The sequence below is a fragment of the Octopus bimaculoides genome, chromosome 18 (assembly GCF_046866305.1).
Source record: "Octopus bimaculoides isolate indiv1 chromosome 18, ASM4686630v1, whole genome shotgun sequence".
Taxonomy (NCBI): Eukaryota; Metazoa; Mollusca; class Cephalopoda; order Octopoda; family Octopodidae; genus Octopus; species Octopus bimaculoides.
The window spans coordinates 47471255-47492720 of NC_142945.1; the positions used below are offsets into that span (position 1 = coordinate 47471255).

At 37.5% G+C, this 21466-nt stretch overlaps 1 protein-coding gene across 7 annotated transcripts in view; it reads left to right on the plus strand.

The window, feature by feature from the left end:
* Positions 1–18247, plus strand: part of LOC106873193 (glycine receptor subunit alpha-4-like) — a 186118-nt gene extending 167871 nt beyond the window's left edge. For 4 of the 7 annotated variants that reach the window (XM_089366129.1, XM_089366131.1, XM_089366130.1 and 1 more), the window contains exon 10: positions 17657–18146. In XM_089366129.1, the coding sequence (XP_089222255.1) occupies positions 17657–17815 (159 nt within the window). In that variant the 3' untranslated portion in view covers positions 17816–18146. Of the gene's footprint in view, positions 1–17656 lie in introns of all 7 variants that reach the window. The other 3 variants (XM_089366126.1, XM_089366125.1, XM_089366127.1) reach the window with 1 other exon arrangement.
* Positions 18248–21466: the final 3219 nt, after the last annotated feature.

Below are 21466 nucleotides of genomic sequence, written 5' to 3' on the forward strand. Positions count from 1 at the left end.
ATCTTTTTTTGAAAAGTCGAGAGATATGACAGGTTAGCTTGGGAAGTTACGCAGTTGTGGTCGATGATAAAGGTAGCAGTAGTATCAATAATTGTCGGAGCCCTGGGAACAGTGAGCAAAAATCTCGAGAGATTTGTGGAACAAATAGAGGCTGCAATAAGGGTGGAGCACTTGCAGAAAACAGCACTGCTTGGAACAGCTTGAATACTCCGGATGGTGCTCGAAAAATAAGTGGTGTTACCTTAGTTCACTGGTAGAGAACAGCTGACACTGTAGTACATCTCCAGCGTTAGAAGCTGTGCAAAGGCAATAATAATAATCTTTTCTACTCTAGGCACAAGGCCTGAAATTTGGGGGAGGGGTACAGTCGATTACATTGACCCAGTATTTAACTAGTACTTGATTTATCGACCCCGAAAGGATGAAAGACAAAGTCAACCTCTATAAAATTTGACCTCGGCATGTAAAGACGAGCGAAATGCCGCTAAGCATTTTGTCTGGCGGAGCAACGATTCTTTCAGTTCCCCGGCCTTAATAACGCTAACATGATAATCCTTGTGATAGGCACAAGGTGTGAAATGTTGTGGGAGGGGCTAGTCCATTAATTGATTCCAGTGCGTAATTGGTATATATTTCATCGATCCCGAAGCAATGAAAGGTCAAGTGAATCTCAATACAATTTGAACTCAGAACGTGAAGAGTCGCAACAACAACAACAACAATAAATCTGCAAAGATTCATGTGACGAAAATGGAAAGAACGCTTCACAAAAGTGAAAAAGTTAGTGTGAAGGAAAAATAATTCTAACATTTTCGTCAAAGATTTTACTGAGGAAACAAAACGAAGTAGAGTGAGATTGAAACAGTGGTCTGAAGTAGTGTGAAGGTGAAGAAATAGAACAGTATAGAGTTTAATGCGGTTACACAGAAAGATCTGTGGTTGAAACATTCTAAAATGGATGAAAATTAAAGGTAGTAGTAGTAGTAGTAGTAGTAGTAGTAGTAGTAGTAGTAGTAGTAGTAGTAGTAGTAGTAGTAGTAGTAGTAGTAAGAAGTAAAGTAAATTGTGGAGGCGTGTGGCCTAGTGGTTAGAGTTTTGGGCTCATGATAGTAACATTGTGGTTTCGATTTCTTGACCGGGTGACGCATTGTGCTCTTGAGTAAAACGCTTCATTTCACGTCGACCCGGTTCAAGAGAGAATGATGTTAAATGTTACCCTGCTGCTTATCTCGTTCAATATCTTTAGTGATGTAAATAAAGTAAAATAGCTCCGTATAACACATATAGGCCCATAGCCTCGTTTTGACCAAATCTCTCACAATGACGCCATTGTAGCCTGGATATAAATTGATGTAAGCGACTCGGAATTAAACAAATACCACAACCTGTTTTTTTTAATTGTGTGGCTTGTCTTTTACATTTGAAAATATTTCAAAGTGTTTCTTGTTTGTGTAGTCTTATTAGTATTGATGTTGTTTCTTTGTGTGTGTGTGTGTGTGTGTGTGTGTGTGTGTGTGTGTGTGTGCGTGTGTGCGCGTGTATGTGCGTAAATATATAAACATATATTATACAGACATATATATATATATATATATATATATATATATATATATATATATGTGTGCGTGTGTGTGTGTATGCATGTATGTATGTATGTATGTAGGTGTATATATATATATATATATATATATATATATATATATATATATATATAAACACACACACATTACATTACATTGCAAGGCAGACATTATAATGACGGATAATGTTATCAACCGGTTATAATTATTTTTAAGGAAACGCAATCGCTCCAGATTAATCAAAATAAGCCGCTTCCGCTGTCTTCGTACGTGCGCATGCGCATGTATACATTCGTGGGGGAGATCGAAATACAAAACAGTATTCTTCGAGCGAACTCTCTAGGATATTTGTTCTGCAGCGAGTTACAAACACTCCCTTATCGCCCTCTCCGTCATAAATACAGTGAACCAATGAGTATTCCATTAGCAGTATATAAACAATGACGTCATCATTCCCCTTAAATAATTATGAAAGAAGTTATTTTAAGACATGTCACAAGGCAGATTAAGACTAGTCTTAGACCAAATTAGGATTAATTGTAGGACACTACTGTCTGTATGCTTTCTCCTTGGCCTTGTTACTGTACCAACGAATGATACTCCGTTTGCTAAAAGTAACGGCCAAATGTCCCTCAAACTACACACAATAATCTTAAATAAAGAAGGACACGTTTTGAATTGGATATACAAAACCACTGGACAGTCACGGCTGGAATGCTTGTAATCCTGATTTTGCTCACTCAGGACTGACCTAGGGCTACACATCATCGTGATCATCAGCATCGTCGTCGTCATCATCATCATTATCATCATCACCACTAACATCATCATTCCTATCACCTTCTCACCGGCATCGTCGACGTCATCATCATCATCATCATCATCATCATCATCATCAACATCATCACCACAACCACCACCACTCCCATCATCATCACTATCATCACTACCACCACCATCATCATCATTATCATCACCCTCATCAACATCGTCCCCGTCGCAGTCATCATGTACCAACTCCGTCTCATTCTTACTAGAAACCCTTTGACCAATCCTACTTCCCGGAGAATTACGTTCTCGCAGCAAATCATTCGTAGCCCTTTGTGTCTCGGTGAGTCTTGGGTTAGAATAGGAGTGGAGATGTGATTTCGACACCCCGGTCCCAAAACTGAATTCCTATATTCCGACCTAATTAACTCCGGTAACTCTGTAATGACAGTTATCCAATGATACACGGGTTACTTCCCTTTACCTTTCCTTTCCATTGGCATCCATGCTTTTTTTTAGTAAAATGTATTTTTCATAATTTTTACAAGTGAAAAGTTGATAGTGATTTTGAAGTTCAAAGTCGGTAAACCTTTTCTTGATGGAAAATAAAATATATTTAAAAGGGACTTTAATGAAAAATATTGGGTGATTCTTCAGTATAATGCTAGAATATTTTCGCTTTTAAATCGATGTCTGCCGAATTTCTACAGCCGAATAAGCAGTCGGAAGTCTGTGTGTGTGAGAGAGGTCTCTGTGTGTTGTTGTTGTAATTGTTGTTGCTGTTGTTCAGCCCTTGGTCGACCCCGGTTTAGTAACTATTATTTATAGTTTCGTTAGAAGGTGGGGTGGGTGGCTGAGTTGATGACCTTGAATTTGCGGGGTCCCGCAGACTGGAAAGATGGTGTGTGTGTGGGGGGGGGGGGACGTAGATAGAAAGAGAATTCCAGGGAGGGGTTTGCCCAGGGGAAGAAGGGGTTGGTGAGTGGTTAAAGTGGAGCCTAGTGTAGGAGAGAGAGAGAGAGAGAGAGAGAGAGAGAGAGAGAGAAAGAGACAGAGACAGACAGAGACAGACAGACAGAGACAGACAGACAGACAGAGACAGAAAGAAGGCAGAGAGACAGAAGACAGAGACAGACAGACAGACAGACAGACAGACAGGCAGACAGACAGACAGAGACAGAGAGAAGGCAGAGAGAGAGACAAACAGACAGATATTATGTTGAAGAGAATGGAGGGAAAGGTATCCCGGGTGGGCTTGCTTAATATGCATCCGATGAGGTGTGCTTTACAGTGGCGGTGGGGCGGGTAAAGAGAGTCATAATACGCAAAATTCCTTAGTGATGACGTCATTGCAAAAACTAAATTCTAGGAAAGGAACTAACCGTTCGATCTTCTATATATATCAAAGCGTTTAGATAAATGAATATATATAATTACAAATATAATTAAATAAATTGCAAATAACAAAGTTATAGTGTTAATGTATATATGCGTGCGCGTGCGAGTGTGTGCAGTGGACAAGATATAAGATTGCTGTTATTATTTTAGTCCCAAATTAACTCTAAATGACAACAATCTAGATTCAAAGAAAATCAATCAATCAATCACTCAATACATAAATAAAAACAATGATGACTTATTGTTGAGTTTCTGCAAATTCCGAGGTTTCTGATATGAGATCGAATTACGACGAAAGTCGATACACATTGCTGGTTGAGGCCAGTGGTAATACTTTAAACACAGTGGTTCCCAAAGTGAGCGATATTGCTCCCCACCCCCACTGGGGGCGGTGGAAAGATCCAGGGGACGTTGAAGAAAAGTGGGATGTACATTAACATGTTAATTAGGTTTAAGTTTTATTTGTGAAACAAAGTTGTTTTGAATCTGCTGCAGAAAGTGATCTATATTTGTGGTCGGGTGGGTGAGGAAACGCTAGGAATGTGGCCTGGGTGTCAAGGGGGCGGCAGCCTGAAAAAGTTTGGGAATCACTGCTTTAACAGAATTGTACAATTCGATGAATGTAACAACTAGATCTACTCCAGTAAAAATCGTTTCGTCTTTACAAAACAGGGACTAGATACATCAGTAGTGAAATTTGAATATAGGGTCTTATTCTGCCCAAGGTAGAAGCTAAATATCCCTTCAACAATTTGTACAAACGTTTCAGAATTAGGACGACTTGATCTGCCCAATGTAGCAGCTAAAGCTACAAGTCGACAGTCTTTGATAAAGGGACAGTGAAATTCGGTGAAGAGATCGTGCTACGCTAACATGAATTTCCTTCATGCAGCACTCATGTCTCCCTAAACAAATTGTATTCTGTCTCTGAAACATAGGATATATTAATCAGAAATAGGGATTTAATATAGCAGATATATATATGGAAAGGTCCGTCCTAGGAATACCGTCACGAGAGCATATTCGAAATGAGGTAATTCGAGAAGGGAGTGGAACGAGCGATGTGATCGCAGATTACCGAAAGCAGAAGTTCCGCTGGGTTGGACATGTCACAAGGCTCACAGAGAAGTGGTGAGTTTTCACAGTTGTCGAGTGACATCCACGCGAACGGAAATTCCACTTGGGTGGCTTCCACGACGATGGGAAGACGATTTAGTCAAGCGATTTGGGTCAAAAATGGAAAATAATGACTTAATCAAGACAGAATTGGAAGCGCATTGTGGCCAGCGGCGTACATTAGCATCTGATGATCTGGTCAATACTGTGATACTGTGATACTGTGACATGGGCAACATAAGTCTGTGATGGTGCTTCATACAGCAGGTAAAAAGAGGCTACATAAGTAAGTGATGGGCCTTATCATACTGCAAATAAATCTCTCCAAACAAAACCATATAGTGTTTAGAATAGGGGTTAAACGGAGAAAGGTCTTCAATGTGGTTATTAATAGTCGTTTGCAGAATCTTGCATCCGAGTTTCTTGAAATAAACTTTCTACTGTGAGACGGAGCAAGTACTATGCGTAAATATCTTCTGTAAAAGACAATAAATAAATAAATAAATAAATAAATAAATAAACTACGAAACGTTGATCGAACTCTTCGATCCATCTCTGATCAATTTAGCGTAGTTCTATATTAGTAGAACATAACGAGGGGTAGCGCTTGACTACACCAATAAAAACTATCTGTGAACAAGCTAGCAAGGGAATCTCTGTGGCATGGTCGCTACATTTGCAAGAAATAGCAGTCAAATCTCCTTTAAATTATAACTTATGGTAGGCATGAGTAACCGTTTTCGAGAAGCGAGCTACATGAGCCATAACTCTTCATCAGTCGGGCTGCATTACTAAAAAGATTCGACGAAAGCAAGAGCATCCTATAGTATTAAAATGTAGCACATTGAATATTAGAATCTTAATCTGTTTGACTCTGAAGACACATCCTTTAATTCTACGAAATTGCGATAAATCTGCAATTCAGGGAATTCTGACTTCATCGATTGTTGAACGAAACAACGGATTCTGTATGGATATCAAGCAAGTGAGTCTGTACAGAAACAACATCAGCAGAGTTTCACATTGTAGAGATATCTACGTTGGACAGATGCCCACACTGTGCAAATCTCTATTCTGTACGAGTTAAACACTGTACAGATGTGTAAACTATGATGATGTCAACTCTGGTCCGGTCAATACAGATTGAAAATGCTATACAGAGCGTAAAGACGGACGAAATGCTGCTAATGCGACAAGACTGGTCCTCTGAACACAGGTGTGTTCCAGCTGTGTGGACTGGAGCAACGAGAAATAAAATGTTTTACCGAAGGACATAACGCGCCACCAGGAATCGATCTCACGACCTTACGATTGTAAACCGATTACCCTAACCACTAAGCCACACGCCTTCACAGCCTATGACAGCTCTATGTAACACTATTTACAAAACCTATAACGACACCCTATAATAACCTTATAAAGAACGTGTATAAGCTCTATGACAACTCTATTTATAAGATACCAGAATCCTTGTAAAAAGTGTATATAAAACCGGTAGTTTAGCGAATGATAGTGAGTGAAGAAGTGACGTCAGGTAACGAAGCCAACAATTTAAGTGTCTTTTTTGTGTATGCGTGACATCATGGGATCCTCGAGAATTTTATCTACTGATATGCGGATAGAGCAGAAAGAGATTTAAGGTCGCACAACAACTACCAATCGGCGGTTAAAGGAGCTCGTTTTTGGAGTCGTTTGCCAGTTCATGTCAAGAAACTTCTTCGATCCTTTCCACTACAGAACCAATAAAACCCTGTATAAGATCATATACTGAAGCTAATTCTGATCCTACTCAACAATCAGTAACTAGCCACAAAAAAAGAAGAAAAATGGGTGAAACGGGTACTCCGACTGTTACGACACGAGGATTCCACTTGATTCAATCAATGGAACGGAGTGCAAGAGGCTGAACACTCCAAGAACGCGCGCGCGCGGATAGATAGATAGATAGATAGATAGATAGATAGATAGATAGATAGATAGATAGATAGATAGACAGATAGATAGATAGATAGATAGATAGATAGATAGATAGATAGACAGACAGACAGCTGATGGGGTAGCAGGAGCGGTCCGCCCCGGGCAGCACTTTTGTGTCTGCTGTAGGCAGTATGTGTTTTTTTGTGGGGTCCGGGTGCAGCAAACGGAAGGGCCACCCCGGGCGGCACACATTCTAACTACGCTAATGGATAGATAGATAGATAAGGTGCTAAGGAATGTACGAAGGAAGTCAAAAATTTTCCGCACTTTCACTATAATATATCTTTATTATTGTTACACTGGCTTCTGTGAATGCGTGCTTATAGTTTGTGGTCATGTGATCGAAGTCTGAGCCTGATCGTGCCATTTTTCTTCCTGGCTTTACATTATAAGCATGGCCGCTCCGCTAGCAATGTGCACCAGAGAAGAACAAAGAGTAGTGATCCGATTTCTCTGAAAAAGGGGTCTACGATCAGCTGCAAGATACACGGGTTTGCTGGCCAACAAACTGAAGCCAGCAATTTGCACCAAACGCCGAAGTCTATTGCCGAAGAAAGTTTTGCTGTCGCATGACAATGCACACCCACAAGCGGTCGCCCAGACCGTTGAAACCATTAACCAATTAGTCTTTGAGGTGCTGGAACATCCTACCCACAGTGCGGATCTCATCCCTTCCGACTATCATATCTTTGGAAAGCTCAAAGATGGTATACGAGGTCGTTTATTTCCTACGGATGAAGATGTGTATACACTGGCAGCAGTGTATAAATAGTAGTACGATCAACCGAAAACCTTTTTCTTGGAGAAAATGCGTAAGTTTGTGGACCGCCGGACCAAGTGCATCGAAAAGGAAGGTGATTATATAGAAAAATGACGTATTTTTTATCCCCTGCTTTTGTGTAAATACATTGACAAAACAAGAGTGCGTGTTTTTGATTCTCCCTCGTAATTCAATAGACCCCAAACTGGGGTCCGCAAAAGTAGTAGTAGAGTCCGTGAACTAAGTTCAAAATCATATATATATATATATATATATATATATATATATATATATAAGGATAAGCATATTAAAAGAGGTCGGTGAGAAAACTAATGTAAATAAAAAGGTTGGGAACCACTGCTATAGACCAATGGCATAAAATTAGATGATTATGTTAAAGAGATACTGAATGTTTTACACAAAATTATTCTTATTTAGAAAAATTTATTTCTGACTTCAAAATAGGAAAAAAAAGCAACACCTAGCGGCAGTTGTTGCTAACGCTGAAAGAAGAGGGGAGGTAATTACAATACCGCATGAGTAAATTTTGTATCTACTAGAGAGAAAATCTAGTCTTTGACAGAGTGTATATATTTAATACGTGTATATATTTAATACATTTGTATTTTATATTGCAGTTGAGAATAATAGCGTCGATTATTACATAGTTTTATGGTATCAATCATTGGTTCACTGTATTTATGACGACGAGTGTTTTAAGGAACTCGTTGCGTAACTAAATATAGAATAACTAGCGAAAAATGCGGAGATCGATTTATTCAGCAAAACCCATTAAGATGGTGCCCTTAGTAAGGCCGCTGTCAAGAGAGCCTTACTGGTTCTCTTAACTTCCTGATCTCCGAGTTACGCATTCTGTCGAGTAACGTTACTCCGGAGATCCCACGAAGGTACTCCATTTCGGTCCCGTTTATTCGCGATCGTACTCTTTCGGTCATAACCCAATTTTTATGATCATAATATTTATGATATTCATATCCAATATTTATGATTATAAGGGAAGAAAGCATAAAAAATCAAATTGAAGACGACAAGTTTGACTACATTCGCCCCACAAAACCGTTGGCATTGTGTCTATGCTAGCAACCATTAAGAAACGGGGGGGGGGGGGCAACCATTTGTCCGTTTGAGGACGACGAATTTTCCGTTGAATGGGTCGAGTAGTCAGACTTTTTAAACTTGTCTCAGCCATTGGAATGCGGCCATGCTGGACCACCGCCTTGAAGGATTTTAGTCGAACAAATCGACCTTGGTACACAATATATATATATATATATATATATATATATATATATATATATATATATATATATATATATGTGTTTATTCTATCGGTGACTTTTGCTGAGCTGCTAGGTTACAGAGACGCACACACACTCACACACACACTCGCGCGCACGCACACACACTCACACACACACTCGCGCGCACGCACACACATGTATGTATGTATGTATGTATGTATGTATGTATACGACGATCTTCTTTCAGTTTCCGACTACCAAATCCACTCACATGGCATTTGTTGGCCCGAGCTCATAGCAAAGGACACTTGCCCAATATGACCGAGCAGCGGGACTGAACCCGAAACCATGTGGCTGGAAAGCATTCCTCCTATTATTCGTAACTTTTGTAAATTATGACAAATTATCATAATATATTCAACCACAGTTAATTATAAGAATGTTAATATTAACTTTAATAGTTACACATTAATGGTTAAACATTAATATCAATAGTTACACATCAATAGTTAAACTTTAATATTAGTATTAATAGTTAAACATAAACCAGGAAGCTGGGTTGGTAGAATGGACAGAAAGAACAGCGAAAGATACCGCGCGGTAAAACATTTACATCAATATTTATAGTCTCCCAGTTGTATAATGGCGAGAGTTATGTCCTCTTATTTGACGTTCTCACATCAAATAATTCGATGTTGATTTATTATTGTTCGATAAATACCGATGAAGTATTAAAATCGAGATCGACAACTATCACACACACACACGCATTGTAATATTTATGTCTGACATTTTATTTAATAACCAACCACACTGGCGCTGAGGTGTCACACTACAGTTATTCCCCTTTCCTGTATTGACTTTCAATGCTGCAAAAACGCTTCGAATTTGTACCGAGGCTCAGTAACGTTGAAATTATTTTCGTAAGGAAGTCGATGCCAGCGGTGAGCTGGCAGAAACGTTAGCACAACGGGCGAAATGCTTAGCGGTACTTCGTCCCCTCTGTGTGTAGCCCCTTGTGGGCAGTAAAGAAATAGGTATTTCGTCTGCCGTTACGTTCTGAGTTCAAATTCCACAGAGGTCGACTTTGCCTTTCATCCTTTCGGGGTCGATAAATTAAGTACCAGTTACGCACTGGGGTCGATGTAATCGACTTAACTCCCTTGTTTATCCCCTCTATGTTTAGCCCCTTGTGGGCAATAAAGAAATTGAAGTCGATGCCTGATATGGACTTCAACGATACTGTGTTCTCTTTAACATCTTTGAGACGGCAGCAACAGACACATTCTTTCGAGTGTTCAGTTGATCAAGAGTACGTTCTCATACTTGAAGCCAGGAAGGCCGCGAGCTGGCAGGATCGTAAGTATTTGTGGTTATCTCACCTCCATTAAATAATCGGGTTAGCTGCCCCGACTTTAAAAAATTGTTTAACCCTCAATAAAACAAAGAAAGAATGAAAAATTAATAAACGTGAACAGTGAAAAGATTAAATATCTAATTAAATATCTAATAACATCGTTATAACAAATCGTAGCATGTCTATTGAGGAGGCCAAACGTCAACAACGTGTTGAAGCATTGAATCAAAACGATCTAACTCTTTTAATCCAATCTTTTGTCGCCACATAAACTCAAATTTTTAGTAGGGAGTTAACCCAATTTTTTTAATGGAAGTGAGCTAACCAAAAAGTACCGAATCGTTTGCACGACGGTTAAAATGCTTAGCAGCATTTGTCTGCCTGTACGTTCTGAGTTCAAATTCCGCTGAAGTCAATTTCGCTTTTGATCCAGTCGAGATCTATGAAATAAGTATCTGTTGGGTCAATTTTTGCCTTTTATCCAATCGGGATCTATGAAATAAATACTTGTTGAGAACTGGGATCGGGGAAGTCAATTAATTCCCTCCCGCAGAATTCCTAGCCTTATCCCTAAAGTAGAAAAGGTTATTGCGGACCGGGTTCTGAGTCCCTACTTATGGACAGGAATAGAACTTCTTCGTCATGCGACTGCAAAGAGGATGTAAAAAACTGGAAGAGATGTCTTCGAAACAGCAGAATAATAGAAGACTCTGTGAGAGAGCGGCGCCCCCGTATCTCTATGACTTGAAGTTCTCTCCCTTCCTTAGGGACCATTTCTCATCGTTTTATAGTTAGCTATTGGCCAAGGCGGCGAGCTGGCAGAATCGTTAGCAGGCCGGGCGAAATGCTTAGCGGTATTTTGTCTGCCTTTACGTTCTGAGTTCAAATTCCGCTGAGGTCGACTTTCATCCATTTGGGGGTCGATCAATTAAGTACCAGTTGAATACTGGAGTCGATTACATCAACTATCCCCCTCCCCCAAATTTCAGGCCTTGTGTCTATAATAGAAATATTGGTATTTGTACATCTGCTTCTTCAAAGCAACCCTAGGTTATGTTATTTTTAGTCCTTCTACTGTTGCCCTCAAGGTCTTCGGTCCCTTTGTTGACATTGCGGCATTTCTTAAAGGTCTTTAACATTCCGAGTTATAACTATAATGACCAAAAGTCTACAATGATGATGATGATGATGAAGACGATGACGACGACGACGATGATGATGACGATGATGATGAGTGGTGGCGGTTGTAATGATTGATAATGATGCGTATATATATATATATATATATATATATATATATATATATATATATAAACAAATAGTAAATGAGTACATGCATATATGCGTACAGGTATGTGCATACCGACAGCCACCTGTATGTATAGGTGCATATCTGGGTACAGGACATTGCAAACAAACGTAGACGAGAACACACGAGCCACATAGAGAACATTCTACTTCATCAGCTACCCACGTTTTAACACCGGCGTTTCGACGAGCTTCGGGCAGGACGCATCGTTAAAACGGCTCGTCCCATGGATCGCAGATTAAATTTGTATACGCAAATTAAATCTAGCCATGGAGGAATGTAGTGGCGGACAAAAAACAAGACAGGAAAACAAACAGAAAAGGCTTTACGGCCAGACGTTGTAGAGGTGATAATGATGGCGGTGGTGGTGGTGGTGGTGATGCTGCTGCTGGTGATGATGATGACATTGGTGACAACGATCATAATGATGATGATGATGATGATGTAATTCTTTTCAGCCATTTGTATTTCATGTTTTATAGTATTTGATGACGATGTCTGAAGATAATGTTTGATGATTCTTTTTGTTTTTTTCTTTTTTCTTTTCCATTTCAAACCAAAATATTCCATTCCTCGCATCACTTTCTCTTTAAATCTTTGACGAGTTTTTGTTTATTTTCTATTTTAAATTCCCTGACGTATAAAAAAGAAAAAATGTCAGCCCCAGTATATCACTGGTATTTTGTTTTATTTAACCCTGGCGTATAAAACCTGAAACTGAACACCGATCTACCCCCTAATATCACTGGTATTGTACATTATGCTGAAACATAAAGCAACCTAGCTAACATACCACAACACATTGGTCAGGCGCTCTACCGATTCCGTCATATTCTGTCATGTTCTTCGTTTTGTTGTAGTAAACGTCTTCTATTTGTTTCAGTCTTTAGATTACGGCCATGCTAGGGCACAGTCGTGAAGTGTTTTTGTCGAATGAATCGACCCCAGTCCTCTTTTTTCCAAGCCTGGTACTTATTCTATCGGTCACTTGTGCCGAACTGCTAAGTTATGGAGATGTAAACAAACCAACACATTTCAAACGGATAGATGGACAGACACTAACACAAAGACACACACATATATAGATGTATACATATTTGCGTATATATATATATATATATATATATATATATATATATACATATATATATATATATATATATATATATATATATATATATATATATATATATATATATATATATATATATATATATATATATATGATGGGCTTCCTTCAGTTTCCGGCTAACAAATCCATTCGCAAGGCTTTCGTCGGTCAGCAGCTATATATAGTTGTAGACACTTGCCGAAGGTGCCACGCGGGGGGACTGAACCCGGAACAATATTGTTAAGAAGCCAAGTTTCTTACCACAGAGCCCCGCATGCGTGTTAGTTTCTATTTTAGAGGTTAAGGGTTCCAGTCGATCCGATCAACGGAACAGCCTGCTCGTGAAATTAACGTGCAAGTGGCTGAGCACACCACAGACACGTGTACCCTTAACGTAGTTCTCGGGGATATTCAGCATGACACAGTGTGACAAGGCTGGCCCTTTGAAATACAGGTACAACAGAAACAGGAAGAGAAAATGAGAGAAAGTTTTGGTGGAAGAGTACAGCAGGGTTCGCCACCATCCCCTGCCGGAGCCTTGTGGAGCTTTAGGTGTTTTCGATCACAACGTCTGGTCTGGGAATCGAAACCGTGATCCTATGACCGCGAGTCCGCTGCCCTAACCACTGGGTCATTGCGCTTCCACTACTAGTACTACAAGTAACTCTTTCAGATTTACTACTATTATTATTACTACTACTACTGCTGTGAGTTATCGACCTCTTAAGTTAACCGTATTATTGCTCGGTCACCTTACGTCAATATTATAGGAATTAAGAAGGCGGCGAGGTAGCAGGGACGTTAACACGCCGGGCGAAATACTTTGCAGTATTTCGTCTGTCTTTACGTTCTGAGTTCAAATTCTGCCGAGGTCGACTTTGCCTTTCATCCTTTCGGGGTCCATAAATTAAGTACCAGTCGCGTACAGAGGTCGATTTAATCGACTGGTTCCCTTCCCCAAAATTTCGGGCCTTGTGCCTAGAGTAAAAAGGGATGTTATAAGAATTACGCCCCTTACATAGATCGAGCATCTGAATGCGTCAGAGATAGAGTGAGGAGAGGGTATACAGAGAAGAAGGAAGTAAGTATAGAGGGAGTAGAAAGAGGGATAGAGTGCATGACAGAGAGAGAGAGAGTAGGAGGCTGGGAGTAAAGGAAGAGTTGATCAGTCGCAGAATAATGATTATTTTAAAGGAGATTAATGGAAATAAATAACAGAATGGGAAAGCAACTCAGTACTATAAAAATATATAATATACACACCCGTGTATGTATGTATATATATATTTTATCGTTTATTTTATGATTGTTTCAGTCATTGGACTGCGACCGTGGTGGGGCACCGCCTTGATGGGTTTTAGTCGGGCAAATCGATTCCAGAATTCAAAGTCAGTACTTAATCTATCGGCCCTTTGAGCCGAACCGCTACGGTACAGGGATGTAAACACACCGACCGAAGATCATTAAGCTGGATTTAACCCCTTAGAAATCGGTAGCCCTACATTACTATTGTTTACGTAATTCAGATATGTTATTTTATGCAATGAATAAAAGTAATGGATGAAAGATGGGTAACAAGTCTGGATTAATATGTAGTTTACTGATGTAAAAATTGAAAGTAAATTGTCCTAAAAATGAAAGGAAATGCGATTTAAACCAGAAGTGTTGAGAATAGCGCACCGTAACATAATTTCGTTAAAAGAATATAGAGAACTCCTCATTGTATTATGCACACACATACCAACATGTATAGTATATTCTATTGATGTGGTAAGTAATACGAAGGGGTGCTGAAAAGTTCCTGGCTTCAAAGGTGTCGCAAAAGGCCCGGTTGAAGGCCCAATCTTCCGAGTTCTTTTACAGGGCTTAGAAAAACTGAAGGACTGCTGCAATAAGTGTGTGAATCTGAGAGGGGAGTATGTTGAATAAAGTCCTAATTAACTGATCCTCTGGTATTTTCTTTTATCCCAAAAGCCAGCAGCCTTTCAGTACCCTTTCGTATACCCATAGCAGACACTACTGAGGTAGCAATTCGGTGGTTTTCCTGTTGACACGTGATAGCCATACAATTACCCTTTGAGCAATGCTATACTCCTGCATAGTTAATGAGTTGTGCAGAAAGAACTAATGGGAAGCGGTGGCTTGTTCCTGTAGATTCGTTCGATTTATACAAATGAATTCCTTTCCCCACCTTTTTTTGAGAAGAGCTGTTTGACTATATCAAGAATAATTCGACTGATGTACACGTGAGCAAGAGAGTGTCAAATATATTGGTTACATGAAATTATGGGCTGTCACTGTCGTCACTTCCGGTTTCGATAGCATTTTACTTTCTTGTTTTTAGGACAATATACTTTCACTTTTTTTACGACGATAATATGCATGTTATTGCAAGTCTGTCAACCTTGTTGGTCTGACGCCTACAGAGATTCTGTGTAACAAAGACCAGACCAAAAAAACAAAAAGCGTTGATCATAAAAATGATGCATGACGCAGGTTATAAGTTGGCTATAATACAAGTTAAGTATATATATATATATATTGACTTTAGATACTAGATTCATCTCAAAGTCATAGGTCTCGATTGTCCAAATGAACGACACAGAGTGTATATAATGGCTACGAAAAGTGGTGTCTATATTGCCTATAGTGCAGGGCGTATATATTAGCTATTATATACATACATACATACATATACAAAGCCATAATGTAGAATGTATATATTGGCTTGAAAACACCAGATCCACCCTTATATTTTATGTCACAGCTATCCAGAAACTTCGATAAAAATTATCATATTGGAGTTACCTCCCTTGACGATATTCTTTTCACAAGAAGTTTTGAGTAGTCTTCAATACCACCTAAGCTTTATTTTCTTTCAATAAATTCGATAATCTCGGATAATCGAGCAGATCTATGGCTAAAGACATTCTAGTCGCGGCCGTCCTGTTTATTTATTATTATATTTCAGTAATAGTGTATCTACGACTATCGTTTTTTTTTTTTAAATTGGTAAATCATAGTTTGAGGTGATTTAGCTGCTATTTTTAGCAGCCAATTGACTACCAAGTGTTTTCCCCGAGACTGCATTTATAAGTACGTCACAAATAGGAGGAACAGCTTTAATCAATTGTACGCCTCCCCTCTAGAAGAACCTTGGTTAGAATACATAACTAACAGTAACAGGAGAAATATATTAATAACTTGTAGACAGATAGGAACGTTGGAAAAATACTTTGCAGTAGTTAATGTTCTGAGTTCAAATCCCACTTGGGTTGAACTTAAGTTTCTTTTTGCTACAATAAAATGAGAACCAGTCAAATATTCGGTCAATGTAATAGAATGCCCACCCAACTACCCTCAAAATGATTGACTGAAATTACCAGAATTATTAATTATTATTATAATTATTGTTATAATTATTGCATTTTAATGTGTACAAGGAACCCTTTTTTGTTAAAAATTAGGTTTAAAAAATATGGGAGTTTCTAATACATGGATAGTATTGGTGACGTGCACAATAGATTGCCTTACAAAACTTTTTTTTCCAAATTTTAAGCCCTGAAAATTAGGGGGTTTCCTTATGCATGAGGGGTCCTTATACACGTTAAAATATAGTAATATAACACAGTGAGTTGACAGAATCATTAGGATATGAGGAAAAGGAAAAATTGCTTTGTGATCGTTCTTCCAGATTTTCTTCTATGTTCTGTGTTCAAATCTTGCTGAGGTCGATAAAATAAAGTACCAGCTGACTATGGGGGTCTATGTAATTGAAATGCTTAGCAGTATTTCATCCATCTTTACGTTCTGAGTTCAAATTCCACCGAGGTCAACTTGCCTTTCACCCTTTGTTTTTTTTGGGGGGGGGGGTTGATAAATTAAGTACCAGTAGCATACTGGGGTCGATCTAATCGACTGGTCCCTGGCTCCCCAAAAATTTCGGGCCTTGTGCCTAGAATAGAAAAGATTATTATTATTATTATTATTATTATTATTATTATTATTATTACTGTTACTATTTAGTAGTTTTATTTTTATAGCGTGCTTTCACTTCACTACCGAGCGCAGCTCTGTGTGCCTTGGTTTGCTGTGATGCTCTTATGGTTATTGTATTGAAAGTGCTTTTTGCGTAGGATGTGTGCAGTACCCAGTAGTGCAATTTTCTGTACATTATATATACTTGTTAGTCCTGCTGTTTTTGTTATGTATTTGTCTGAATATTTTTTTATTATACCTAAGGCACCTACTATGATAGGAATTGTTTCTGTTTTTAGATTCCACATTCGAGTTACCTCTATTTCCAGGTCTTTGTATTTTGAAAGTTTCTCCATTTCTTTTAGAGAAATGTTATCATCTGCTGGTATTGATACATCAATTAGAAAGCACTTTTATTATTATTATTATTATTATCATTATTATTATTATTATTGAGTGAGAGAGCAGTGTATGCCATCAAAGTGACACTGGGGTAAAATATACGAAGCCCAGTATACCCATCATGACTACCCGTCTGATAAGGGTACACCAGGCACATGCATCACAACCATATGTGCGCAACATGGTGATCTCATATCAAGATAAACAGCGCATGACCTCGCAGGTGGGGCCCAGTTAGAATTTTCTTCATGTCGAGTAGCCCATCCCCCTCAAAAGGTCCCTGAATAAGGTTTGTTTAAGGATGATGAGCAAAACACCCATATTTTCAGAGATGAATTATTCAAACCCCAAAGAATTCCTCTCAACACATGGCTACGACGCTTCCCCACTATTTCTGATCAGAGTGATCAGAGATGCACATATCGTCAGCCACCAAGGGACATGCTCAACTGGTTAACATCAAACAACTGACAAGCAAATCTGTGGTATTAAGCAGAATATTCGCTGTATTATTATTATTATTATTATTATTATTATTATTATTATTATTATTATTATTATTATTATCATTATTATTATTATTATTAACAACACTGTCCTTCACTTCTTACTATACTTTCCATGTTGTTCCGTTGCAGCAAGAGAACGGACCAGATACAGAAGGCGACCACGGCATTCCTAACAACAAGCAATCGGCGCGATTCTTCGACAAGGTGGCGCGGTACACCTTCCCGCTGGTATTTGGTTTGTTTAACGTCTTCTACTGGATCTTTTACAATATGTGGAATTTCAGATAAATCGGATAATTATTAGTTAATCAAACGAATTAATTAATTAAATTATTGATTAATTTTAATCAAGTGATTACCTGCCCCCACTCCTCCATATGAACAATGCAGCAAATGAAGACGGAAAGAAAAGAAAGAAAAAAAACAAAAAGAAAGAAGTTAATGAATAAATAATAAAGAAACAGGCCTTAACGAGGAAAATTGGGAATAATGAATTACTAATTAACCAATTGGTGACGTGCACAATGGAAAAAGATGATACGAACTACTACTACTACTACTACTACTACTATTTCTACTGCTTCAAGAAAGAAAGGGGGAAGGCAAAAGAGGAAAGAAAGAAAGAAAGAAAAGAAAAGTGAAATGGTTAATAATGGAATAAATGTTTATATGAGAAGGGGCATGTCCCATCAGAAAATGAAAAAAGGCTATGAAGCAACAGAAGGGGACAATATACATACATACGTTCATACATACATACATATATATATATATATATATATATATATATATATATGAATGAAATTAATGTAGGCATTGAAAGAAAAATAGAAAGCTAATGTAAAGAGAGAAAAGAAAAGAAAGAATGAAAGAAAGAAAGAATGAAAGAAAGAAAGAAGCAGAAAACAAGAAGAATTCAAAGAAAGAGAAAAAGAATAGAAAAAGAAGAAAAAATAAATAACTTGAAATAGAACGAGAAAAGACAAAACAAAAACCGTGATAAATAAATAAATAAAGTGCCATTTTAAATTGTTTGGTACCTGCAATTGGACAAATATTTCTCCGGAATATTTCAAGAGATAAGAAATATAACAATAATATTAATCTCTGAACGAATTTTAAAAATGTTCTAGAGAAATATTTTCTTAGGAGGAAAAAAAAAAAAAGCAAAGAAATAATAACAAAATTTTAAAGAATTTGGAATCAATTCTAAAGAATTTCCACAGACATTTTTTGGACAATATTGGAGGGTGGGGAACCAAAAACAGAAAAAAAGAAAGAAAAACAGCTTTGAATCAATTTTGAAAATCTTCCAGAAGTTTAAAAACATAAACTTCAAATTGGTGTGTATTTTTTGTATTTTTTTTTTTACCATTATTTGTCACATTTTACTCCACATCCTCCTCCTCCTCCTACTACTACTACTATTTCCCCCTCCCACACCACCACTCTTCAGCCCTGAAAAAAATCAACAACAACAACAATAATAACAACAAACGTTTATTCGGTGGTGTAGCGGTACTGCTGATATATATTCCAAATGTTTCAACTTGCTAAAGTGGTTTGAGAAGCATCCTATCCTCCTGGTTAAGATGCTAGACTCTTACAAATTGTTGTTTTACTTACTTTGTTATTTTCCTTTTGTTTGTTTTTCTTTTCTCTCTTGTTGCGTAATTTTTATTTTATTTTATTCTCTAACAACTCTATGCCCCAACTTTCTTAGTGTAAAAAGGCCCCCCCCCCAAAAAAAAAATATATATGTATATATATACATACACACACACACACATATATATATGTATTTATATATATATATATATATATATATATATATATATATATATATGTGTGTGTGTGTGTGTATGTGTGTGTGTGTGTGTGTGTGTGTGTGTGTGTGTGTGTGTGTGTGTTGCCTTTGTGTAAGATATAATTCCATTGGTGGTTTACTGTTATTTTCTGTCAGTATTCTGTAACCTTTTGTATGTCCCTACTTTCATAATGTAAAATGGCTAAAAAAAAAAAAAAAATGGAAATATATATATATATCTGTTACCTTCCCATAAGTTATAACTCCATTTTGCAATTTATTTTTGTTATTCTTTTGTTGTTCATCTTTGGCCCAGCTTCTAAACTATTAAAGGAACAAGAGGCTGATATAGCACCCTAAGGTGCTAGTCTATTGCATTTATGTCACACATGTCTTTCAATATGCGACCTGTCGGACTTTTAACTATCTACTCATCTCTCAATAAGAGATGAGTTTATTTGATGCTGTTTTACCCATCTTTCAACATGTTAAATCAGTGTACTTGCATATACAAATATACAATCACACACACACACTATTTTTCGAAGGAAATACTTCACTGTGACTTTAGAGTTTTGATGTAGTCACCTTTGTCAAGTGATAAAAGCAATTAGCCAAAGCTTCAAAGTCACTGTCTACGTTTTTTCTTCTTAAAAATCCCAACATATATGATACTTAACATACAATAATTAAGTGATCCTTCAAATAATATCTGACAATACCTAAGAACATTAATACACACGTTTATATATATATATATATATATATATATATATATATATATATATATATATCAAGGAAAAAGGAGGTTCTTTTGTTTATTTAACTGAACTCTTCAAGAAAATTGAACCAAAATAATAAAAACAGAACATTTCATCATTTTACTAATATGGTTCGATTTTTCTTGAAGAGTTCATTTAAATGAATGAAAGCGCTAATAAAGAATTATCCAAAATTCTGACTGCCACCTTTTTCTTAATATATAGTATCTGTACACCATTTCAAACACTCTATACACATCTATACACGCATACATACATGCATATATGTATGTGTATAAGTATATGTAACCTTGTGGATATCGTTGGCGATTTTTTCTTCCTCCGTCTTCCCTTCTTTGGACTTTCCTATGTTTCCGACGAAGAGGTCCGCTCGAAACGTCAAATTCTCTTTCTTTCCTTTCCCGAGCGTCCAGTAACACAATCTGTATCACGTCCCTGCGTTGTTGTTTTTTGTCGGTTTTCTTTTTTGAACTTATATGTATATACATATACATATACGTACATACACACATAAATACAAACATACATGAATAAATACATTTATATGTACATACATATATGCGCAATACACACACACACACACAAATACATACACACATGTATGTATGAAACGCTTCAAGGTGTCAGGGTAGCGATGGGTATGTGTGCACACCAGCTGTCACTGTATAAAGGGAGACAACTCTCTAGCTATAGATCAATGTTTTACATTAATCTTTCTTGAGATGTATTCCAATGCTTTATGGGGATTCCTGTTACAATCCATGGAAGGATTATTTCAACTAAAGCACAAAGTTCCTTTTAATGGAGAAACGATGGTCATAAAGTATGTACCAGTAATACACAATGACCAGTATCTCTTCTTCAGTGAGGTTTTAAGAAAGGAAAATGGACCATGAGCCATGATGAAAATATCTTTAAAAAACATCATTATAATTTATTCAAAAGTTTTCCAGCGTTATTGGTGTTGTTGTTGTTGTTGTTGTTGTTGTTGTCATTGCTTTACTGCTGTTATTGTTGATGATGATGGTGACAATATCTATTGTTGCTATTTATTATTATTATTATTATTATTATTATTATTATTATTATTCATTTTTCTTAAGGTGGCAAGCTAGCAGAATCGTTAGCACGCTGGACGAAATGCTTTGCGGTATTTCGCCAGCCACTACGTTCTGAGTTCAAATTCCGCTGAGGTCAACTTTGCCTTTCATCCTTTCAGGGTCGATAAACTAAGTACCAGTGAAACACTGGAGTCGATATAATCGACTAACCCTCTCCCCGTCAAATTTCAGGCCTTGTGCCTATAATAGAAATTATCATTATCATTATTATCATTACTATTATTATTAT